The sequence below is a fragment of the Balaenoptera ricei genome, chromosome 20 (assembly GCF_028023285.1).
Source record: "Balaenoptera ricei isolate mBalRic1 chromosome 20, mBalRic1.hap2, whole genome shotgun sequence".
NCBI lineage: Eukaryota > Metazoa > Chordata > Mammalia > Artiodactyla > Balaenopteridae > Balaenoptera > Balaenoptera ricei.
Window position 1 is genome coordinate 10,033,486 of NC_082658.1, and position 19,786 is coordinate 10,053,271.

The 19,786-nt window shown below is 48.5% G+C and overlaps 1 protein-coding gene across 4 annotated transcripts in view; it reads right to left on the reverse strand.

The window, feature by feature from the left end:
* The window catches only part of USP36 (ubiquitin specific peptidase 36), a 35,807-nt gene extending 25,042 nt beyond the window's left edge, over positions 1-10,765 (reverse strand). For 3 of the 4 annotated variants that reach the window (XM_059906918.1, XM_059906917.1, XM_059906915.1), the window contains exons 1-4: positions 10,655-10,765; positions 8,217-8,379; positions 5,643-5,904; positions 4,931-5,152 (exon numbers count right to left, since the gene is read on the reverse strand). In XM_059906918.1, coding sequence (XP_059762901.1) covers positions 4,931-5,152; positions 5,643-5,895 — 475 coding nt within the window. In that variant the 5' untranslated portion in view covers positions 5,896-5,904; positions 8,217-8,379; positions 10,655-10,765. Of the gene's footprint in view, positions 1-4,930; positions 5,153-5,642; positions 5,905-8,216; positions 8,380-9,999; positions 10,078-10,654 lie in introns of those variants that run through there. The other variant, XM_059906916.1, reaches the window with a different exon arrangement.
* Between the last annotated feature and the right edge of the window lie 9,021 nt (positions 10,766-19,786).

Consider the following 19,786-nt stretch of genomic DNA (forward strand, 5'->3'; position numbering starts at 1 on the left):
AAAACGCTGAGACTTTTAGACTAATAAATCATCACTCTTAAATAGGGCAACTGGGAACTCCCTGGTGGTCCAGTGGTTAGGACTCGGCACTTTCACCACCAAGGGTTCAATCCCTGGTCTGGGAACTAAGATCCCGCAAGCCGTGTGACTCGGCACAAAAAAAAAAAAAAAAAAAAAAATAGGGCAAGTAACAATTTCACCCAGAAATACCTGAAACAGGATTTCCCAAATCCCTGGTAATACGCAAGTTTAATTTAAACAGCCCGTGGACACTTTCTTCAGGTAATTTAGGAAAATGTATCATAAAAGTTGTATCCATGATTTTGGGGACACTGCTACTTGAATTTGGGGAAGAATGTACGAAAGAATAGGATTTAATCCCCCTGGATATTTTACACAGTGTTTATTCTGTGGGTAGATCCTGAAGTGGTCCAGGCACGTTGCAGGACTGGGGCTCCATGTAAGCAGCCCCTTGTCATGTTCAAGCCATACTTCCCTGGACCCTTGAGAATCTTCAAACAGTGAATTCGAGGAAGAGAGGACAGCCCAAGCCCACTTAGGGGTCACTTGGGGATCCAGTCAGGTGCCAGGAAAAAAATACTAAAACTTCTCTTAATACATTTTACTCTAAAAAAGCCAAGAAATTAAGGCTTACTGACATTTCACAGAGTGACATGGAGAGACACTGGCACCCTCCCCAGGTCTGCCTGCGTTGCTCACAGGAGGAGGGGCTGCTCCCAACTCAAGCCCTTGCCCCCACATACTACAGTTTACTTGTGCCAGGTTACATGGACTTACAGATGTTACCTACTTTTAACTGTATTAACCCTTGCAAAGTTGCAAACAGCTCAAAGATTCCTGCAGAGAAACCAACAGCGGAAGCACAGGGAACAAGAAAACGGCAGAGCGACCTACAGGCTCAGGAGAGAGGCTCTCACCGCCAACGTCATGAGATAAAAACAAAGACAACCCAGTCAAACCTTAGTAAAGTCCACCCAAAACAACCTCAGCCATCACCAAGGTAACTACTGGAAACAGATTTAGAATCAACTTCATCTTAGAAGTGTGCACTGTGCCTTGATACAGTAGCTAGTGCTGCTGTGAACCATTACAAGACATTTAAATTACTACAGTCGTTCCCATAGCCTGGCCTTCTTTCATTCTTTTTTAATAATATAACTAATATCCCTGAACACGTCATGCAATCCCAAACTTTTATCATAACGATGTTCCTCCCACGCTCCCATGTCCCTGCCTCTGGTTCTGCCCTGATTTCTAATTATTTACCTAGTTATAAAAATCACTTTAAGTTTTATCACATATATGTACACCTAAACAACAAATTGTCTGCTTTTCAATTTTATAAATAGGAATTCATGCTGCATGCAGTCTTCTGGGACTTTTTCTTCACTTGACACTATGCTATTGAGACTCATTCATGGAGCAAATCCATTCTTCTGCACTGCCGTATAATATTCTACCATGTGCCTATATAATTCAAGTACCCATTGTGTTGATGGGCACCTGGGTTGCTTACAATTTTTTGCTGTAGGTTTCCTGGTGCAGATATCAGAGCTTTTCTGTAGAATTGTTAAGTGTAGATTATATGACAGAGAACACCAGATTGTTTTCCAAAGTAGTTATGCCAACTAAGACCAGGAGTTTACAAAGAATCTCATTGACCTCCATCCCCTATGGCCTTCGGTACCGTCAGACTTCTGAATCCTCATTGACCACAAAGGTATAAAGCGTCTCCCAGATTACGAGGTTACTAGCAATCTCCTCCTCTGCTCTGTGACCATGAGTTTCCTCTCCTATAAAATGCCTGCTCCTAATGTTTATCTATTTCTTAATATGTTATTCTCTTTTCCTTGTTGATTTGTGGTTTTGTATATATTCTTGGTACCAATCCTTCATTGTTTATGCATCCCAGGTGTCATCTCCTCGTCTGTAGCTCCCTGTTTGTATTTTGTTTTTTCATGAACAAAAGTTCTTAATTTTAATGCAGCCGAATTCATCAATTTTTTTAATGGTTAGTGCTTTCTCCCAACCCAAGGTCAGAAAGATACTTGCTCACGTCTGTTATAAAAGCATTGTTTTTACTTTTGAGAAGTTTTTTTAAAAATAAATTTATTTATTTTATTTATTTTTGGCTGCGTTGGGTCTTCGTTGCTGTGCGCAGGCTTTCTCTAGTTGCGCTAAGTGGGGGCTACTCTTTGTGGCAGTGCGCGGGCTTCTCATTGCGGTGGCTTCTCTTGTTGCAGAGCACAGGCTCTAGGCATGTGAGCTTCAGTAGCTGTGGCACGCGGGCTCAGTAGTTCTGGCTCCCAGGCTCTAGAGCGCAGGCTCAGTAGTTGTGGCACATGGGCTTAGTTGCTCCGCGGTATGTGGGACTTTCCCGGATCAGAGCTTGAACCCGTGTCCCCTGCATTGGCCGGAGGATTCTTAACCACTGTGCCACCAGGGAAGCCCTTTTGAGAAGTTTTAAATCCATTTTTTGGTGTGAGTATGCTGTGAAATGGGGATTCTATTTCATTTTTTCCGTATGTAAACCCTAATTATTTTTAAGTTCCATTTATTTAAAACAGGAGACACATGTATATGTGAAAAAATGGTGTGTAATGCCACATGTCCACGCATTCGTGGCTCTGTTTCTGGGCTGTCTCTCCATCGGTCAGTACTTCCCTCCCTGACTCAATTCTATGCCATTTTAACTTCTCTAACTTTACAAGAAGACTTTACAGCTGCTAGAGTATACCTCTTCTCATATTCTTTACAGGTGTCTTGGTGATTTTGGTCCTTTGCTTTTCTTTTCCACATAAATTTTAGAATCAGCTGGAGCTACAATAATCTCTATATTAATTTGGGAGAGAACCAACATTTTTATAATATTGAGGCTTCCCTCTGTGAAGGCAGCGATCTCCATGTGTGTAGGTTATCATATAATGCCCTTAAATTCCCAGGAAAGGTTTTCCACATATATCTTGGTAATTTGGGTCTCGACACTTATCATTTTTGTTGCTGTTATACAATTTTTTATAATAGCAAATTTTTTAAATTAATTAATTAATTTATTTATTTTGGCTGTGTTGGGTCTTCGTTTCTGTGCGAGGGCTTTCTCTAGTTGCGGCGAGCGGGGGCCACTCTTCATCGCAGTGCGTGGGCCTCTCACTGTCGCGGCCTCTCTTGCTGCGGAGCACAGGCTCCAGACGCGCAGGCTCAGTAGTTGTGGCTCACGGGCCTAGTTGCTCCGCGGCAGGTGGGATCTTCCCAGACCAGGGCTCGAACCCGTGTCCCCTGCATTGGCAGGCAGATTCTCAACCACTGCGCCACCAGGGAAGCCCCAATTTTTTTTTTTTTAACAATTTCTTGTTTGGTGTAGACAAATTCAAGTAACTTTTTGTATATTGATGTTATATCTAGTCATAGTGCCAAATTTCTTTCTTATTCCCCCGAATTTCTGATTTGTCTATGGATTCCTTTGTTTTTCTACGCAGGAGTATCATTTTCAACCAACAAGTGTTACTCCCTCCTCTTGTCTCCTGTGTCACTGCTCTGGCCAGGACCAGCATATCAAACACAAGTACAGAGAGTGGCCACCCTTGCTTCTCTCCGTATTTTAAAAGGTGTGCTTCTACTATTTTCCTAATTGGAATGCTTTTTTGTAGTTTTTGCTAGATACCTTTTATCAATATTAGTAAAAAAATCCCTTCTGTTGCTACTTTGCTAAGAGTTTTCTTTATCATAATTTTTTGGGGCACCTATTTTCAGGTGACCTTTCTCTCTTAATCTGTTAATAAAGTGACGGCAACTAAGGTAGCAAGATTAGCAGTCACGGATGTAGAACTTACTGAGTGCCAAGTACTATTCTAAGCACTCTACACAATTCATTTAAGCTTTACAAAAACGCTGTGAAGGAAATATTATTATTACTTTGCAGATGAGGAACAGGTCAGGTAATTCTCAAGGACTCAGTCGCCGGGTGGCAGAACCAGGATGTAAACCCAGCAGGCCAGCCTCCAGAGTGGTGCTTGTAACTGCTGTGCTATACTGGCTCCACAATTACATTTGGAGGTTTTCTGATATTAGAACATCCCTGTGTTACTAGGATGAACACAAGTTGCTCACAGTGTTTAAGACTACTGAATTTGCTAGTATTTTATCTAGAATTTTTACATGTATATTCATGAACAAGAAGGAACTGTAATTTTTCTTTCTCATATTGTGCTTTTTAATTTTGTTATCCAAGTTAAGAGAACCTCATTGAACGAGCTACGGAGCTTTCTCTCTTTTTCTTTTCTCTGAAAGAGTTCAGGAAGCATTGAAATGATCTGTTTCTTAAAAGTTTCATAAAACTTACCCATAAATTGTCTCAGCCTGGTGTTTTCTTCATGGGAAAAATTTTAACCACTGACTTAATTTTGTTAATGGTGGAAAGGCTATTCAGACTTTCTGTTTTCTTCAGTTTGGGTAAGTTATATTTTCTTTCATCTTTATTTTACCCACATTCAATTTCCACTTTGGAGGACGTTTTATGATGTACATAAAACACTGCTACAAAAACAGGTGTATAAAACAACCGAATACATGTATTTCGGAGGTATCTTTTGAAAACCCTTTTCTCTCTTTAGGTAATTACTTTCAGACCAGTTTAGAGACCATTACTCTACCTGATTCTCTTTCACGGCCCATCCTGCAGCTGGCACAATTCAAATGTAGGATTTACCAGTTACTATAAAGCGTTACTATTTATCAGTTACTACTTCACTCCTGAATTGGACCCAGGCTGAACTGGCAGCACCGTTGAGCACATGGGTTTGTCCACTTAGGAGACCATCTGGCCCCGAGGACCCAGGGTCACCCCACTGCACGTGCACACTCGCCGCCATGCGTGTGCACAGCCCCCCCCCCCCCCCCAGCGCTCACTCACAGCCTCGCGTGTGCTCCTTGGAGAGCAGGTAGTTGGCCAGGGGCGGCGTGTAGGTCAAGCACTGCACGGTGGAGTTGAGGAAGCAGGTGTTGCCGAGGTTGTGCAGCCCCGCGCCCACACGGTAGACGCGCCCCCAGCGCAGCGACAGCCGCTCCACGGGGAAGAGCACCTTCTGGGGCGCGGGGACGCCGTCACCGCAGCTCTCGTACGTGTGCTCGCTGCCTGGAGGGGGAGGGATGGGAGAGAGGAGGCCATCTGACTCCGTGCCCAGGCAGACCACCGAGAGCAAGTGCCGTGGCACACTCAGTGGGCACGGGCTCAGAACGCGGCATCCGGGGGCGACTGGGTTCTCCGGGGGCAGAAGCCCAGGAGAACGCCTGTCACCCCACGGCTCTCCCTGACGGCGTCGGTCTAGCGCCCCAGGACCCCTCTGTGGATGAGAGGACGAGGTCCCGAGAACCAGCAGCTGGAAGAACCGGGCACTGGCACTGAGCCCACCCCCCTTCTCCATCCGGTGTCCAAGGCCTGCTCTTGAACCTCTAAGGACACAGATCTCTTTCTGACCAACCCCATACCGTTCCTTCCATAACTAAAATCTACTGACCCCACGCACGACATTCACAAGTCACCACACTCCGTTTCTGGTCCTACTAATCAGTCAACGTTTTGTCCCTCCACTTGGTCAGCACAGAGCGAGGCCCTCTCACAGTACCCTGTGTCCTGGCCTGTGGCTCATCCCCGCTCCTGTGGCAGCCGGCTCCCTCTGTCCTGGGGTTCAGCAGCACGTATTTGCTCTTCAGTGACTCCAGCTGGTAGGAGAAACTCTTGCTGGCCGGCTCAAACTCCAGCTTCTGCAGAAGGACCTTCCTGGCGGATGAGGCCAGAAGCTTCCCCAGCTCCCCATCGTCAGCCGAGTCCCTGCGGCCAGGCTTGAGGGCTTCCTTCAACTTGTCGACTATGGGCATGGTGCATCACTGCGGGGATAAGGAAGAACACGGAGCGGCGGGTAAGCGGGTCCCAGGAACAGAGCATCCCTTCCCTGACAACCCCCTCCTGGGCCTTATGGATGTGACCCACCATGAAAGCGGCTCTGGATCGGCCGCCAACCTTACAAAGGAAGGGTGACACGAGACGTAGTACTGACCACTTGGACACAGCGATGCCCACGCTTCTCCTCTCAAAAAGACAAAGTGCCTCCGCAAACAGCACTAAACGGACTGACACGGCCCGGAGGAGGCGAGACTACCTTCTCGGCGTCTTCTCTTCAACAAGTACCATCAAGTGACTTTGGACGTCATACTTGGTGCAATTTCCCTCAAGAGGCAACCATGTGGTCCTAACGTATGCTCAAAACCAGGAAAACACTAATTCTCACAAGACACTCTAGTTGCACACACAAATCCATGTAATAAAGGAATTCGCACGGAGAGTGAGGTGGGCACACTCGTCTGCTCAGACCCGTACTCTTCAAAACAAAGGCCACGAGCCTCATTGGGCCACTGAACAGAAGAAGTGAGGCTGGTCCAAACTGGGATGTGCTGTAAGTGTAGAACACACACTGGATTTCGAAGACTCAGTTTGCAAATGTAAAACATCTCAGTAATTTTAAGACTAGTTATATGCCGAAATGATCATATATATACATATATATTTTTGGCTGAGTTGGGTCTTTGTTGCTGCACGCGGGCTTTCTCTAGTTGCAGCAAGCACTCGCTTCTCTTGTTGCAGAGCACAGGCTCTAGGCGCACTGGGCTCAGTAGTTGCGGTGCATGGGCTCAGCAGTTGTGGCACACGGGCTCCAGAGCATAGGCTTAGTAGTTGTGGCTCTTGGCCTTAGTTGCTCCACAGCATGTGGGATCTTCCCGGACCAGGGCTCAAACCCGTGTCCCCTGCATTGGCAGGCGGATTCTTAACCACGGCGCCACCAGGGAAGTCCCCAAAATGATCATATTTTACATATACTGGGTTAAATAAGTTATATTGTGACAATTCATTTCATCTGCTTCTTTTTATTTTTTAATGTGGCCACTATAAAACTCAGTTATACTTGTGGCTTGTGTTACTGGATAGTGCTTGTACAGATTATCTTTTATTTTTTTTTTAAACATCTCTATTGGAGTATAATTGCTTTACAATGGTGTGTTAGTTTCTGCTTTATAACAAAGTGAATCAGTTCAGATTATCTTTTTAAAAGTGAGGGAGGGCTTCCCTGGTGGCGCAGTGGTTGAGAATCTGCCTGCCAGTGCAGGGGACATGGGTTCGAGCCCTGGTCTGGGAAGATCCCACATGCCACGGAGCAACTAGGCCCGTGAGCCACAACTACTGAGCCTGCGCGTCTGGAGCCTGTGCTCCGCAACAATAGAGGTCGCAATAGTGAGAGGCCCGCGCACCGCAATGAAGAGTGGCCCCTGCTCGCCGCAACTAGAGAAAGCCCTCGCACAGAAACGAAGACCCAACACAGTTAAAAATAAATAAATTTATTAAAAAAAAAAAAAAAAAGTGAGGGAGAAGAGAAAAGATAGTAATAGGACTAGAATGGTGTACACAAAACGCCTAAACTTAAGGGGGGGTGGGGGGCAGAGCAGGCAGGGGCCGTGGCGGCAACTCAGGCTCCAGAAGGCGGCAGGCCTGGGTTATTCCAGCGTGGATTAGCTATAGACTCCAGGGACAATCACTGTGACTGCGGGAGACCGTTCTTTGTAAAATAGGAAAAAAAACAGTGTCAAAGGTGCCTGTGAGCTTAATGGGGAGACACACACTGGGTGAGAGCTGACTGCTGGCTGCGGAACAGTCCCTAAAGCCGCAGTGTAGAAACTGTAACAAACCGGAAATCCCCATCACCTCTAACTACACACACTACCTGTCAACTCAACCACCCCGGCCAAAGCTCAAGGACTATTTGAGTCACAGTTAGAAAAATAGTTCCTTACACAGCTTACTCCCATCAGAAAAATGATGACTTCCCCCGGGTATGTGGTCGCTGGCCTGAGCCAGGAGACCCAACTAGTCAGGTGGATCCAAAACTCTCCTCGAGTGAAAGGACCCTGTCCAGCACCTCTTGGTAAACCATCCAGATTTATGGTTATGGGGCACCTAATTCTGTATGTGGATCCAATTTCTTTTTCTATAAAAATTTCTGTAAAGAACAGAAATGTAAGACCATTATTTTAAAAAAAGCAAGCACAAGTTCTTTGACATGAAAAAAATAAAAGAAGCTTTCCTAAGGGGAATTATCTAAGAGCTCTCACCAACTGAACAATGGCTGCTGGACCACATGTGGGCTTACCTGGGGTGTCTGAACTTGGGCGTGCTATTCCTGCAGCATGGGGTCAGGTGCTTGGCCGGACTGGGCAGGTGTGGTGCTGGGCCCTCAAAATCACGTGCTCCCAGGCTTTGGCCTGTTCAATCACCAGAGCCACAAGCGTGTCGTCCAGAATGGGTGTCAGAGTCTGTGGGATGAACACAGCATCACATGAGGCCAGTTCTCTTCCCGCTGTCTCATCAGCCCCACTCCCTGGACGCGGAGCAGGAAGGCCAACCATCTACCGGGAACAGTCAGCATTAAGGCGGAAGGAATATGGATAGTGCGGGACTTAGAAAGAGTGAAAAGCTGAGCTAACTAACTACAAACAATTTCAATGGACATGATATGAAAACACTGCCCTTTGTTCCATACCTTAACCTTCACGCCAGTGACAAGCCCAGTGAACAAAAATCTCCCCACACGCCGGTCAACTCCAGACTCCATCACATTTGCAAAGACTAAGAGATAACAGATAATCATCTCCAACTTTCAGATGACATGAGCCAGTAAGATTTCCCAAAAAAATGGCGCAATGAGAGTTGCCAAATTTTCACTCTGCTTTTTTTTTTTCTTAATTACCAACCACAATCACTGTGATTACAGAAAATTAAGGTACTTAAAAACTTTTTACTGTGAAAACGTTCATTCACAATGTAGAGAACATCACAGGGAACCGCCATGCTCCCCTCATTCAGCGTCAATAATTATTGTGTAGGACCAGTCGATTCCTCTCCTGAGCCCACATTACTTTACAGCAAGTTCCAGATATACCATGTCTGATGTCCATAAGTAAAAGCATATTAACAGCAAAAAAGAAAGAAAGAAAGAAAGAAAAACTAAAGATCATAATAAACATGATCTCAGAATGAAGTCAATCTGTAAAGATTTCTGTTTCATGAAAACTCCCTACAATGTCCCTCTTCCTGTCAAGATCACACGTTGCTAAGGACTCTTGTCATGGGCGGATATGGGTTTGGGAACCCCTCGAAGCTAGAGGATAAACAGAACTTGGGAGACCGAACCCAGTTTAATTCGAGATAAATAACTTAAAGAACACCCACCCATCCCACATAGCCCACTCCTCGATGTGGAGTCAAGAGATTTTGAACAAATAGAATTTTTCAAGTTTCAACAGGAAGATCAAACCTCTACATCACCCATTCCACCCGAAACATTAAGCAACAACCTAAAAATGATTTATTTCTGAGGTGCAGCAACCCAGAGAAAAATGTCCCTGTAATCATCACAAGCCCTCTGATGTACACACTTGCTTCAAAACTCAGGAAGGATGCTCTCTCCAGTGCACGTTCCTCACGGGCCAGGACCAGCTCACGTTTATCTGTGCACGTTTCTACCTCTACTCAAATAAAGCTTCCTTAAATCAATCACCATTCAAGAACATTTTCTCTCCCTCCTCCCTTTAAATGCATTTTTCCAGCATAAAATGCACTGGAGACTCACAGGGTCAACCACGTGCTGGCGGGGAGGAGCCCCAGACAGCACAGGGCTGGGGCCTCCCTGGGGCGCTTTTAGAGGGGGCTCTTCTGCAGAGCAAACATCGGTCCCCAGCCAGGAAAGAGCAAACTGAGCGCCCCTCTCCTTGGAGGCCTGATTCTCCGCATCCCTTACAGACAGTGGACTGTGTCAGAGCCAGGATGTTTTCCTCTCTCATCCGTCTCTGTTTTAGGACGCTGCTCTAGCTCCTAGAACCGCAGGGGAGACCCAATACTACCCGCCCAAAGAAACAGATATTTAAAAAACTCACATCTTGTACCCATCCCCTCACCAGGACCATGACCACGACCACGACCAAGACCATAAGGAATGTTACCCTCTCCAGAGGCGAGCTTTCCCACATCTCTTACTACAAGAGAACAAACAAGACATCAACTCCGCTGCCAAACTGAACGCCCTCCCCTTTATTTGGAATTAAGCCATTCCAAAGAAAGTCTGAATTCTGCATACATGATGCGTCTGTGCGTAACACCGCCATAGGCTGCTGCCTCCTCCCCTGCCTGGGTTCCTGGACGGGGCAGCTCTTCCCTGCATCGCGGGTCGCTCCCGGTGTGTGGAGAAGAGCAGAGAGCAGACCCGAGGCAACCCGGACCGAGGACACATTTCCAGGGCCTCCCCGTGCACCCCCGAGCCCTCGGAGACGACGCAGCCCTAGTACCTCCCCGTGGACCCCGGAGACCCCCGTGGACGCGCAGCCCGGGGCCTCCCCGTGGACCCCGGAGCCCCTTGCGGACGGTGCAGCCCTGGTGCCTCTCCGTGGACCCCCAAGTCCCTCGCAAACAAACACCCGTGTCTCCCCGGAGCGTCCGCCGGTGCGCCCCGCGTCGGGAGTCACATTCCCACGCCCCGCCGGGCGGAAGCTCTCCACCCGGCCCTCGCGCCGCCCCAACCCGGCCCCAGCCTACCCAGCCCTCAGCTAGCTCGGCTGCTGGCCCGGCTGCAGGCCCGCAGCGCTGGCGTCTGCTCGGCACGGGCCCCGCACACGCACCATCCGGGCCTCCGCCGCCTCACACACGTGTCACGGCGACGCTTAAAGGAGCCGCGGTCCGCAGCCCTCAAGGCGGCACACCGAAAGGCCCCGGCAACTTTAAGAGGCGGTGCTAGCTTCCGCCCTAGTCCCTGGACCCGCCCACAGCCACTTTACGCGCCCGATACGTCACCTCCCCATCCCGCGGCCCCGCCAGCCTACGCGATGACGCAAGCACGCAGAGCCTGAGACGCCCCGCCCCCTTGGCCGGCGCCCCACGAGTTCCCGCAGAGCACGTGAGGTGCCTGCTTCCGGGTCTGGCGAGCCGGCGCACCTAGGGCGGCGTCCGGGCGCGCGTCTTTCTCACCTGCAGTAGGGGCGGTGGCGCGGGAGGCTTGATCGCACCCTCTAGGGCATTTAGTGACCAAGACACAGGCCCGGCGAGAAGAGGGCAGCGGGTCCAGTGAAGCCCGGAGGGCGGAGCAAAGTGCTCTTGGGATTAAGGGGTCGGGAGCGATGGTATTTGACCTTTGCAGTGTCCCGGGCCCTGTGCAATTCCTTGACCCCACTCCCTTCCTCCAAAAGCGTCATCCCGTGATGACTACGTTAAAGTTTTGGTTGAATGTTTGCAAACGCGCTTTGCTTTTGCAGTATTTTTTAAAATGCCTTTCACCTAATCCGCTTGGTTGCGTCCGCCCCGTTCCGCAGGGCAGGTGGAGAGAGTGCAGTCCCAGGCCTGACCTCCAGATACTCTCACATAAGCAAAGGAATATTGTTACTCCACAGAAAACAACTTTTCCTAAAAGGGAACACTTGGAGTACACAACACAACCTGCTGTGTCCTTGGCAGACAAGTGTGAAGGGCAGGCTGGGCGATCCTGGGTGAAGCAACTAGAAACCTGGAGCTAGTCGTTATGTTCCTTCCCCGCACAGTCCTTCAGGCAGGGACTGGCAATGGAGAGAGAGAATGGGTGTAATTGGAACAAAATTCACCTGTAGTTATCACTTGGGGAGTGCTGGTTTTTGAAAAAGCAAACAAGTATAAACAGACCCGCAGGAGCCTGAGGTTGAGCTCTGCCCTGTCTGTGAGAATCCTCAACTACAGAGATTCAGATTGGGATTTGTCCCGGAATCAGTTCTGAGCCCTAAGGCAATGATTCGGACAAAGACCTCACTCTTCCAGGTCTGATACAATGTATAAATGAGTGATTAAAAGTGTGGGAGCAGGTGGGAGGCGGAGGGCGGGCAACTAGCCCAGGATTGAGGAGACCTCAGTTTTATCCCAGCTCTGCCCTAGTTAGCAAGTTGCTTTGGACACTTCTTTTGGGCCTCCATGTGATCATCTGTGAAATAAAGATGATCTCCAGCAGATCTTTGATTCTAATAACAATACTGATGACATTTGTTCCTGTTGCTGAGTTCATATTATGTGCCAGATACCAAGCTGGCCACTTGCCCACACTATCTGATTTAATCCTCATGGCAACCCTACAAAAAGATATTGTTTCCATTTTACAGATGATAAAACTGAGTGTGCAAGATCCCAGCAAGCAAGTGTGGTTTAAACCCAGGTTTCTCAGGCTCCAAGTTCACATCTTTAGCTCAGGCCCTCAGAGGTAACCCTGAAATTTTTCTTAGATGACAAAGCTATTGCCTGAAAAGGCCCGCATCCTGCTTGAGAATGTGATCTGAGACCTGGATGTCGAGTGGAGCCTTTGGCCACCCACACTCCCACCCTACTCCCCTTTCAAATTCCCTCCTAGAAGGCTTCCAAGTGAAATCTCCTAGAGGTGTGTTCACATGGCCCATAGGAAAGTCTTTTCTAAAATGCTTCATCTTGGGCTTCCCTGGTGGCGCAGCGGTTAAGAATCCCCCTGCCAATGCAGGGGACACGGGTTCGAGCCCTGGTCCGGGAAGATCCCACATGCTGGAGAGCAACTAAGCCCGGGAGCTACAACTACTGAACCTGCCCTCTAGGGCCGCAAGCCACAGCTACTGAACCCATGCACCCCAACTACTGAAGCCTGCGTGCCTAGAGCCCGTGCTCCACAACAAGAGAAGCCACCGCAATGAGAAGCCCGTCGACACAACTAGAGAAAGCCTGTGTGCAGCAACGAAGACCCACGCAGCCAAAAATAAATAAATAAAATTTTAAAACATGCTCCATCTCAAACGTCACCAGAGAAATGCAAATTAATACCACAATGAGTTAACATTCCACACTCATGGAACTGCTAGAAGCTAAAAGACTACACATTGGAAAGAATGTGGAAGCAAATAGATTGTAAAACTGCAGGGAATGTAAAATGATGCAACCATTTGGGAAAATAATTTGAATGTTTCTTTTATGTAACATACTTACCCTATGAGCACATCCATTGCTGTCACCACTGCAACTAACTACTGCCTGTAGGCTGGTAAATTCCAAATGTACCAACACAGACCTCTCTCCTCCTCATCTTTGGAAAGGTGGGTCCAGTGCCTCCTGGACACCCCCTCCCCAGAAGGGGGTGTCCTTTCGAGGTGTCCCACAAGCACCTCGAAATTCACCATGCCCAGAAACGCCCCCCCCCCCCACCGCCCCCACCAAGCTGCCTCTCCTTTCTGCCCTGTTGCCTACTTGGGCTGCTGTGCTGGAGCTCAGACCAAATCCTTGCCCTTTTCAGCTGGTTTCCCAGTGGGTCCGGCCACTTGGGGGCACTGCTGAGACTGGTGGGCAGAGGAAAGGAGAAGCAGACCTTTTCTTCCCCTCCCTCTCTGCTTTGAGTGGAGTCTCCAGCAGCGGCTTCAACGCCATCCAGAGAGACATACTGTGGTTGCAGCCTCCCACCTGGCCCCTCCCTGGGCTCTGGTAGGGCAGCCTACAAGAGCTGCCCCTCCTTCTGCCCCTCCACCCTCGAGGTGCTGACAGCTTCCGCTGTTCCCTTCTTGGCTTCCCAGGGAGTTTCTTCCATCAGGCTGTCACCAATCCCTACCTTAATCCCTGCTGTTTTAAAGGCTGTGCAGAGTGGTTTTGGAGTTCCTGGTTGGACCTGGACTGATGCACACAGTAACCCCAACAATCACCTGCCTGGCCGCATCCTGGACTCCCCCTCTCTCCCTCACCCCGTGTAAATTCTCAACAAATTTTGCTAATTTTACTTTCCAAATATTCCTCAAGCCATTCCCTCCCCTCGGTCCCATTGCCCAAGTAAAGCCGCTCTCCGCTCTCTCCTGCATTACTGGCATAGAGCCAAGTCCGTTGGTCAAACTGCCAAACAGAATAATATATTTAAAAGGCCTACCTGAACCCATTTCACTCTTGTCTGAAACCCTTTCCTGTCCACCCCTCCCCCTGCCTCCTGCTGATGGGAAAGCCAAGCTCCTTCGCATGGTCTCTAATAGCCTCCCAGGGGCTGGCTTTTGCCTGCCTTTCCCCCTCCTCCCCAGCCATTCCCTGCCCTACATCCTTCAGCAGAGCTAAATCCAAGTGCCCCTCAGGCCCCAATCAGGCTGTCTCTACTCCAGGCTCAGGTTGGTCTTTGGCCTAAAATTCCCTTTCCCACTTGTCCTTCAACCACCTCCTCTGGTGCCACCTCCTCCAAGAGGTCTTCCTGGATTCCCTCCATCCCTGCCATTAGGTTGGTGTTGCCTTGGGCTGGTGGCACATTCCACTTATACATTCATTTGGAATGTTCTCTGGACTTCTCCTCCTTCCCCCACCATGTCTCATTTCATTGGTGTGTCCCTGGGCTGGTGTGCTGGAGGTACACTGTGGATAAATGTGAAATCCAACTAAATGGCAAATAAAATGCTAGAGATGAGACAACTGAATAATCTCTAAATCCTGAAAGAGAAAACTGGAGAAACACTGAAGATGAAAGAATAAGGTATTCTCAATTTTAAAAAATAAAGCTGTAACCAAAATGAATCAAATTAGAACTTACCTTAAAAAAGATGCATTAACAAAGTAACAGTACTGTTGCCCAGAAGTCACCTGGGGGCTCCTTACTTTGGAGGTCGAGGTAAAAGGGACTGGACCCCTCCCCCGGTTTCACAGCCTGTAGATGACCAAAGATTTAAGCTAATTTCTGGAAAGACCTATGTCACATTTCTAACTGTAAAGTAATCATTGTTCTTCTGACTTTTACGTCAGTCATTGTGAGTTTTGGTTCCTATGAGCCACTCCTGCTGGGCCTACACAACCCTGACAATTTCCAGTTTCTAGAAACTGCCAAATTAGATCCAAACCCGGGTCTGGTTGAACTCACCAAGGAAAAGCCATGTGGCAGGGCTCCAAGAGTTTTGTTTTAGGCCTCTTTCCCCTGCATGCAGATGGGCTGCAATGGAATTGGGCCTGTGTTTGGCGGTTTGGCCAAAAAGTAGCCAATGGACCTTAAATCCCTGTGCTGGCCTTAAATGCCTGTGTTGGCTGTGGCCACTCGCCTGCCTCTTCCTTCCCCTCCCAGACAAAGCTTCCTCTCTAAGAAAACTCACCCAGCGTAAATGCCACAGGTGTGTATTTTCCCTGTGTATTTGAGGGCAGCTTTCCCCACCTGCTAATACTGAAATCCTGCTTGAATCCTTACGGAAGCCGTGAGATCCCCCATCCCCACGGCTCTCATGACACCTCTCTGCACACCCGCCTGCCTCCCCCAAACTCCCCCACAAGGCCTCTCACTTGAGCCATGTCTGGGACTGCCTGGGAAGCAGGTGGGTAGAGGCAGAGTGGCCACGGCCAGAAGCTACCTGTTGAATGGTGTTGAATGGTTGAACGGCGACTCAGTCCGTCTAGTACCTGGGAGTGGAGGTGGTAGATGTCACCCCCAAGCCAGAGAGGCTAAGAATCTATGGTGCCTCCTTCCCTCCTCTTTCTGGCTGAAAACCAAGGACTCCGAGGCTCCAGAAGGTGGTGAGGGACACTGAGGGACAGAAGGCAGGTCCTGAATCAGCCATGGAGGGCGCCCACCAAACATCCCCATTGGTCTTGGCAAGAAATAAACTCCTTTGTGTTAGTCCCTGGGATACTGGGCTCATTTGCTACGGTATCCAGAGCTGCCTTAGCTGGTACACCTTCGCTCTCAGGTCACAGGAAGGTAGGATAAGGCTTTTGGGCCCCAGGGTTGTGGGTGTACTGCATCTGAGGATGAGCCCTAGCAACTGGGAATACGGCAGAGGGGGTTTGATATACCTCGTGTGGTCGGAAGGGGTCCCATAATGACAGGGCGACACTGCATAGCAGCTTGCCCAGGACAGTGCCGCTTTACACCCCTTGATCCTACTAATTGTTAACAGCGCCCGCTTTCTCTCTCAGAAGCGTCCTGGTTTGGAAGAGAAAGCACATAGGGATGAATTTCCCAGATAATTGAATTTTATTCTTTTTTTAAGTTTAGAAATTACAACTTGGAACAAGGTATCTTGGTGTGATCAAGTGTCTTCACTGAGACTAGGATTTTGCTGTTATCATTGTTTCAAAATTCAGAAAAAGGGAGAGAAATTTGCCTTTGTCCTGGGGGGGAAAAACACATAAAAACAAACCACTACAAGGCTCTTCCTGCGAGTGGAAGGAAAGGGTCCCCACCTGCTGCTGGGTGGGCGTCGATCTGCAGAGGATAACCTGCTTCCACCTGAGCCACGGCCTTGTTGGAGTCTCCGTCCATGGTCCTTAGAGAGGCTGGGGAAGTAGGGCAGGTGCATGTCCTACTGAAGAGCCGGGCCCAGGATTCCGACTCTGCCTGGGTTCAAATCCCAGCTCTAGCGCTGAACGGCTGGGTGACCGGTAACTCAAGCTTCCCAGGCCTCGGTTTCCCTGTCTATCCAATGGGAAGGTGAGAGGGCCACCCCTCAGAGTTGGCAGGTGTTAAATGAGGTCATGTACGTGAAACCTTTAGCACAAGTCCTGGCGTGGGATAAATGTTAGCTAAGACTGGAATTATTAGGTTTATCAGAATGATTTCCTAAGCAGTTGCCCCTGGGAGTTTAGGAGCGGAGTCTCCTGGACGGGGGACAGATCATGGAAGAAGATGGGAAGGACTCATATGCGAAAAAGAGTTATCACGGCAGGCCCGAGACCTCTCTCCCCCCGGAAGGCCTGCTTCCGAGGTCTGGGAGCGTGGATTTCTAATTAAGAGTGGCTCCTGTGCCCCAACTGTTTGTGGATGTTAAAACCTGCTTCTGCTCTGGGAGTCTGGGGTTTTGCTACACGCTGGGCAGAGGGCGCCAACCTGACCAGCACCCAGTACAAACGCTGGGGGCTAAGTCTCTAGGGAGCCTCCCTGGTTGGAATCTTGTTCCTGCTGCCCACCCCCCCAGCCCCACCACCCAACTTCCCTTCAAAGGACAAAGCGAGGACACGTTGATTGGCCTAAAAATAAAAACGAAACTTCCCGCTTTCTTTCTAGGTCATGTATGCAGCATTACCCCTGCCTCCCATCCTGGATCCTGTCCTCAGATCCTCCATAACACTCGCCCTTTCTCTGATTTTGACCCCCACGTGACACCCCACCATTCTGCAGACACCGACTTGGATTTGGTCCACGCTACTGTTTCATTTAATTAGAAAGAAACATTCCTCCAAGTTGTTACAGAATGAAAACATGCAGAATTATCTCCTGTTTCTGAATGTCTTTTTTTTCGTTTCCCCACAATTTGTTTCTTGGAGGAAAAAAGCTGCTATTAGAGCTAAATGATTCCCCAAATCAAAGCACTGCCTTTCACCGCGAGATGATTCAAGGCAACTGCCTGTGACAGGGTGAGCTGTGGGTCGGCTTGAAGCTTGAACCCAAGGCCAGAGATAGACCGGTCCGTGAACTTGAAAGTCGTAATGTAAAACCATGGCAACAGCACGTCGCTGTTAGGATAAAGCTGACCCTACTGAAATATTGCAGCTCCACCATCTTGGTTTGATTTTAAGTTAGATCAGATAAACAGATCCAGGAATAATTAGGAGGGAAAAGATAGTGCCCCTCACACGTCTGAAGGATTTTCACCAGCCCTGATGGTTCTTCCACTGCCGCCCTGACCCCCACCCCCCCGATCGTGGTCTCGCGAACTGGATCCTGCAGAGGCTGCTGCTGTGTTTCCAGTTTGAACCCACATGTGTCTGTTGGGGGTTCCGACCAGAGAGCAGGTTGTCCTCAGTTGCCCACATTGCTCTTCTTTCACAGAATGAGTAAGGCTGAGGGGGAAACAGTGGTGTCTGGTAGAATCCCTAACAATCTGGTTACCCCATATGTGGGTCTTCAGACTGATTTAAAACTGCCTGCAAAGATCAAGAAAACTGGGAAAATTGTTGAAACTGGATCATGAGTGCATGGAGTTCGTTTTGTCATTCTCTGTGTTTCTGTCTATGTTTGAAAATTTCCACAAGAAGTGTTTTTAAAAAGTCACATTTGACCTAAATACATAAAATGAATGAAACGTTTGTGTTAAGACCCCAAATGTGGTCTGCAGGTTGGGATGGGCACCAATGCCAAGTAAGGTCATTTGTATGACACAGAAAGTGTTTGTATTATTCAATATTATTCTAATATGCCTCTGAACCATTTCCCCCATAGATCTCATCATATGGAAAAAACAATCCAGATATTTCTGCAGTGGATGGCATTTAATGCTTTGTCTCACTAACTCTTTACTGCCTCATGAGGCAGCCATGAGTTTGTTCTTGCTGATTAGGGATCTGCTACAGAAAATGGCAAACATGAATCTTCCAGCTTGTCCCTGGAATAACAAATTCTACAAGTGGGCCAGAGGGTGGTCACGTGTTTGAACATACCATGAACGGACTTTCATATGGTGACTCACAGTGATATGAGACTCAGTTAAAGTTTAAATGATGATGGGGGGACTTCCCTGGTGGCGCAGTGGTTAAGAATCTGCCTGCCAATGCAGGGGACACGGGTTCGATCCCTGGTCCAGGAAGATTCCACATGCTGCAGAGCAACTAAGCCCATGTGCCACAACTACTGAGCCTGCGTGCCACAACTACTGAAGCCCGTGCGCCTAGAGCCCATGCTCCGCAACACGAGAAGCCACCGCAATGAGAAGCCCGCGCACAGCAACGAAGAGTAGCCCCCACTCGCAGCAACTAGAGAAAGGCCACACGCAGCAACGAAGACCCAACGCAGCCATAAATAAATAAATAAATAAATAAATAAATAAATAAATAAATAAATTAGTTAAAAAAAAGAATGATGATGGGACCATTTTTCCCAGCTTGAGGGGGAGAGAAGGGAGGCAGGGCAGGGGGGCAGGGGAGGGGACTTGAGGGGGCGACTGCAATGTATGGACCTTATTTGGATCCTGATTCAAAACAACAAACTATAAAAAAGCATTTACGAGACCATCAGAGATGTCTGAACACTGACTAGATCTTCCATGACATTCATGGATTCTAATTATGTTTTCAAGGTGTGATAAAAGTATTTCAGAAATGTTTTAAAAATAGTTTTTGCTTTGGGACTTCCCTGGTGGTCTAGTGGCTAAGACTCCACGCTCCCAATGCAGGGGGCCCGGGTTCAATCCCTGGTCAGGGAACTAGATCCCACACGCCACAACTAAAGATCTCATGTGCCGCAACTAAGACCCGGCGCAGCCAAATCAAAAAATAAATATTAAAAAGATAGTTCTTGTTTTTTTAGAGATATGTACTGAAACATCTACAGATAAAACTGTTTGGCATCTGGAATCTTCCCTTCCTGATAATCTCAGGCAGGGTGGTTGGGGGAGTGGGTGCAGGCAGAGGAGAAAGACGGTGGGTTCATTGTGGAAGATGCAAGATGGTTGCAGGGCTCTGCTTTCATGTGTGAGTGTGTGTGTGTGTGTGTGTGTGTGTGTGTGTGTGTGTGTGTGTGAAGTGCTCCATAACAGAAAGGGAGAAGTATGTGCTGAATGAAGGGGTCCCGTCCTGCCTCTTGGCCAGTTTAAGAAACCATATTCACTGTCGTCTGCCCCACTCTCTGCCACATCCCACATAGGCCTCTAAGCACCCAGGCCTGCTTCTCAGGGGATAAACCAAGCCGCACCCTCCCCTGTTCCTAACCTAGAAAGCGGCAGCTCGGAACGTCGGACAAGACCACACAGAGAGCCAGCG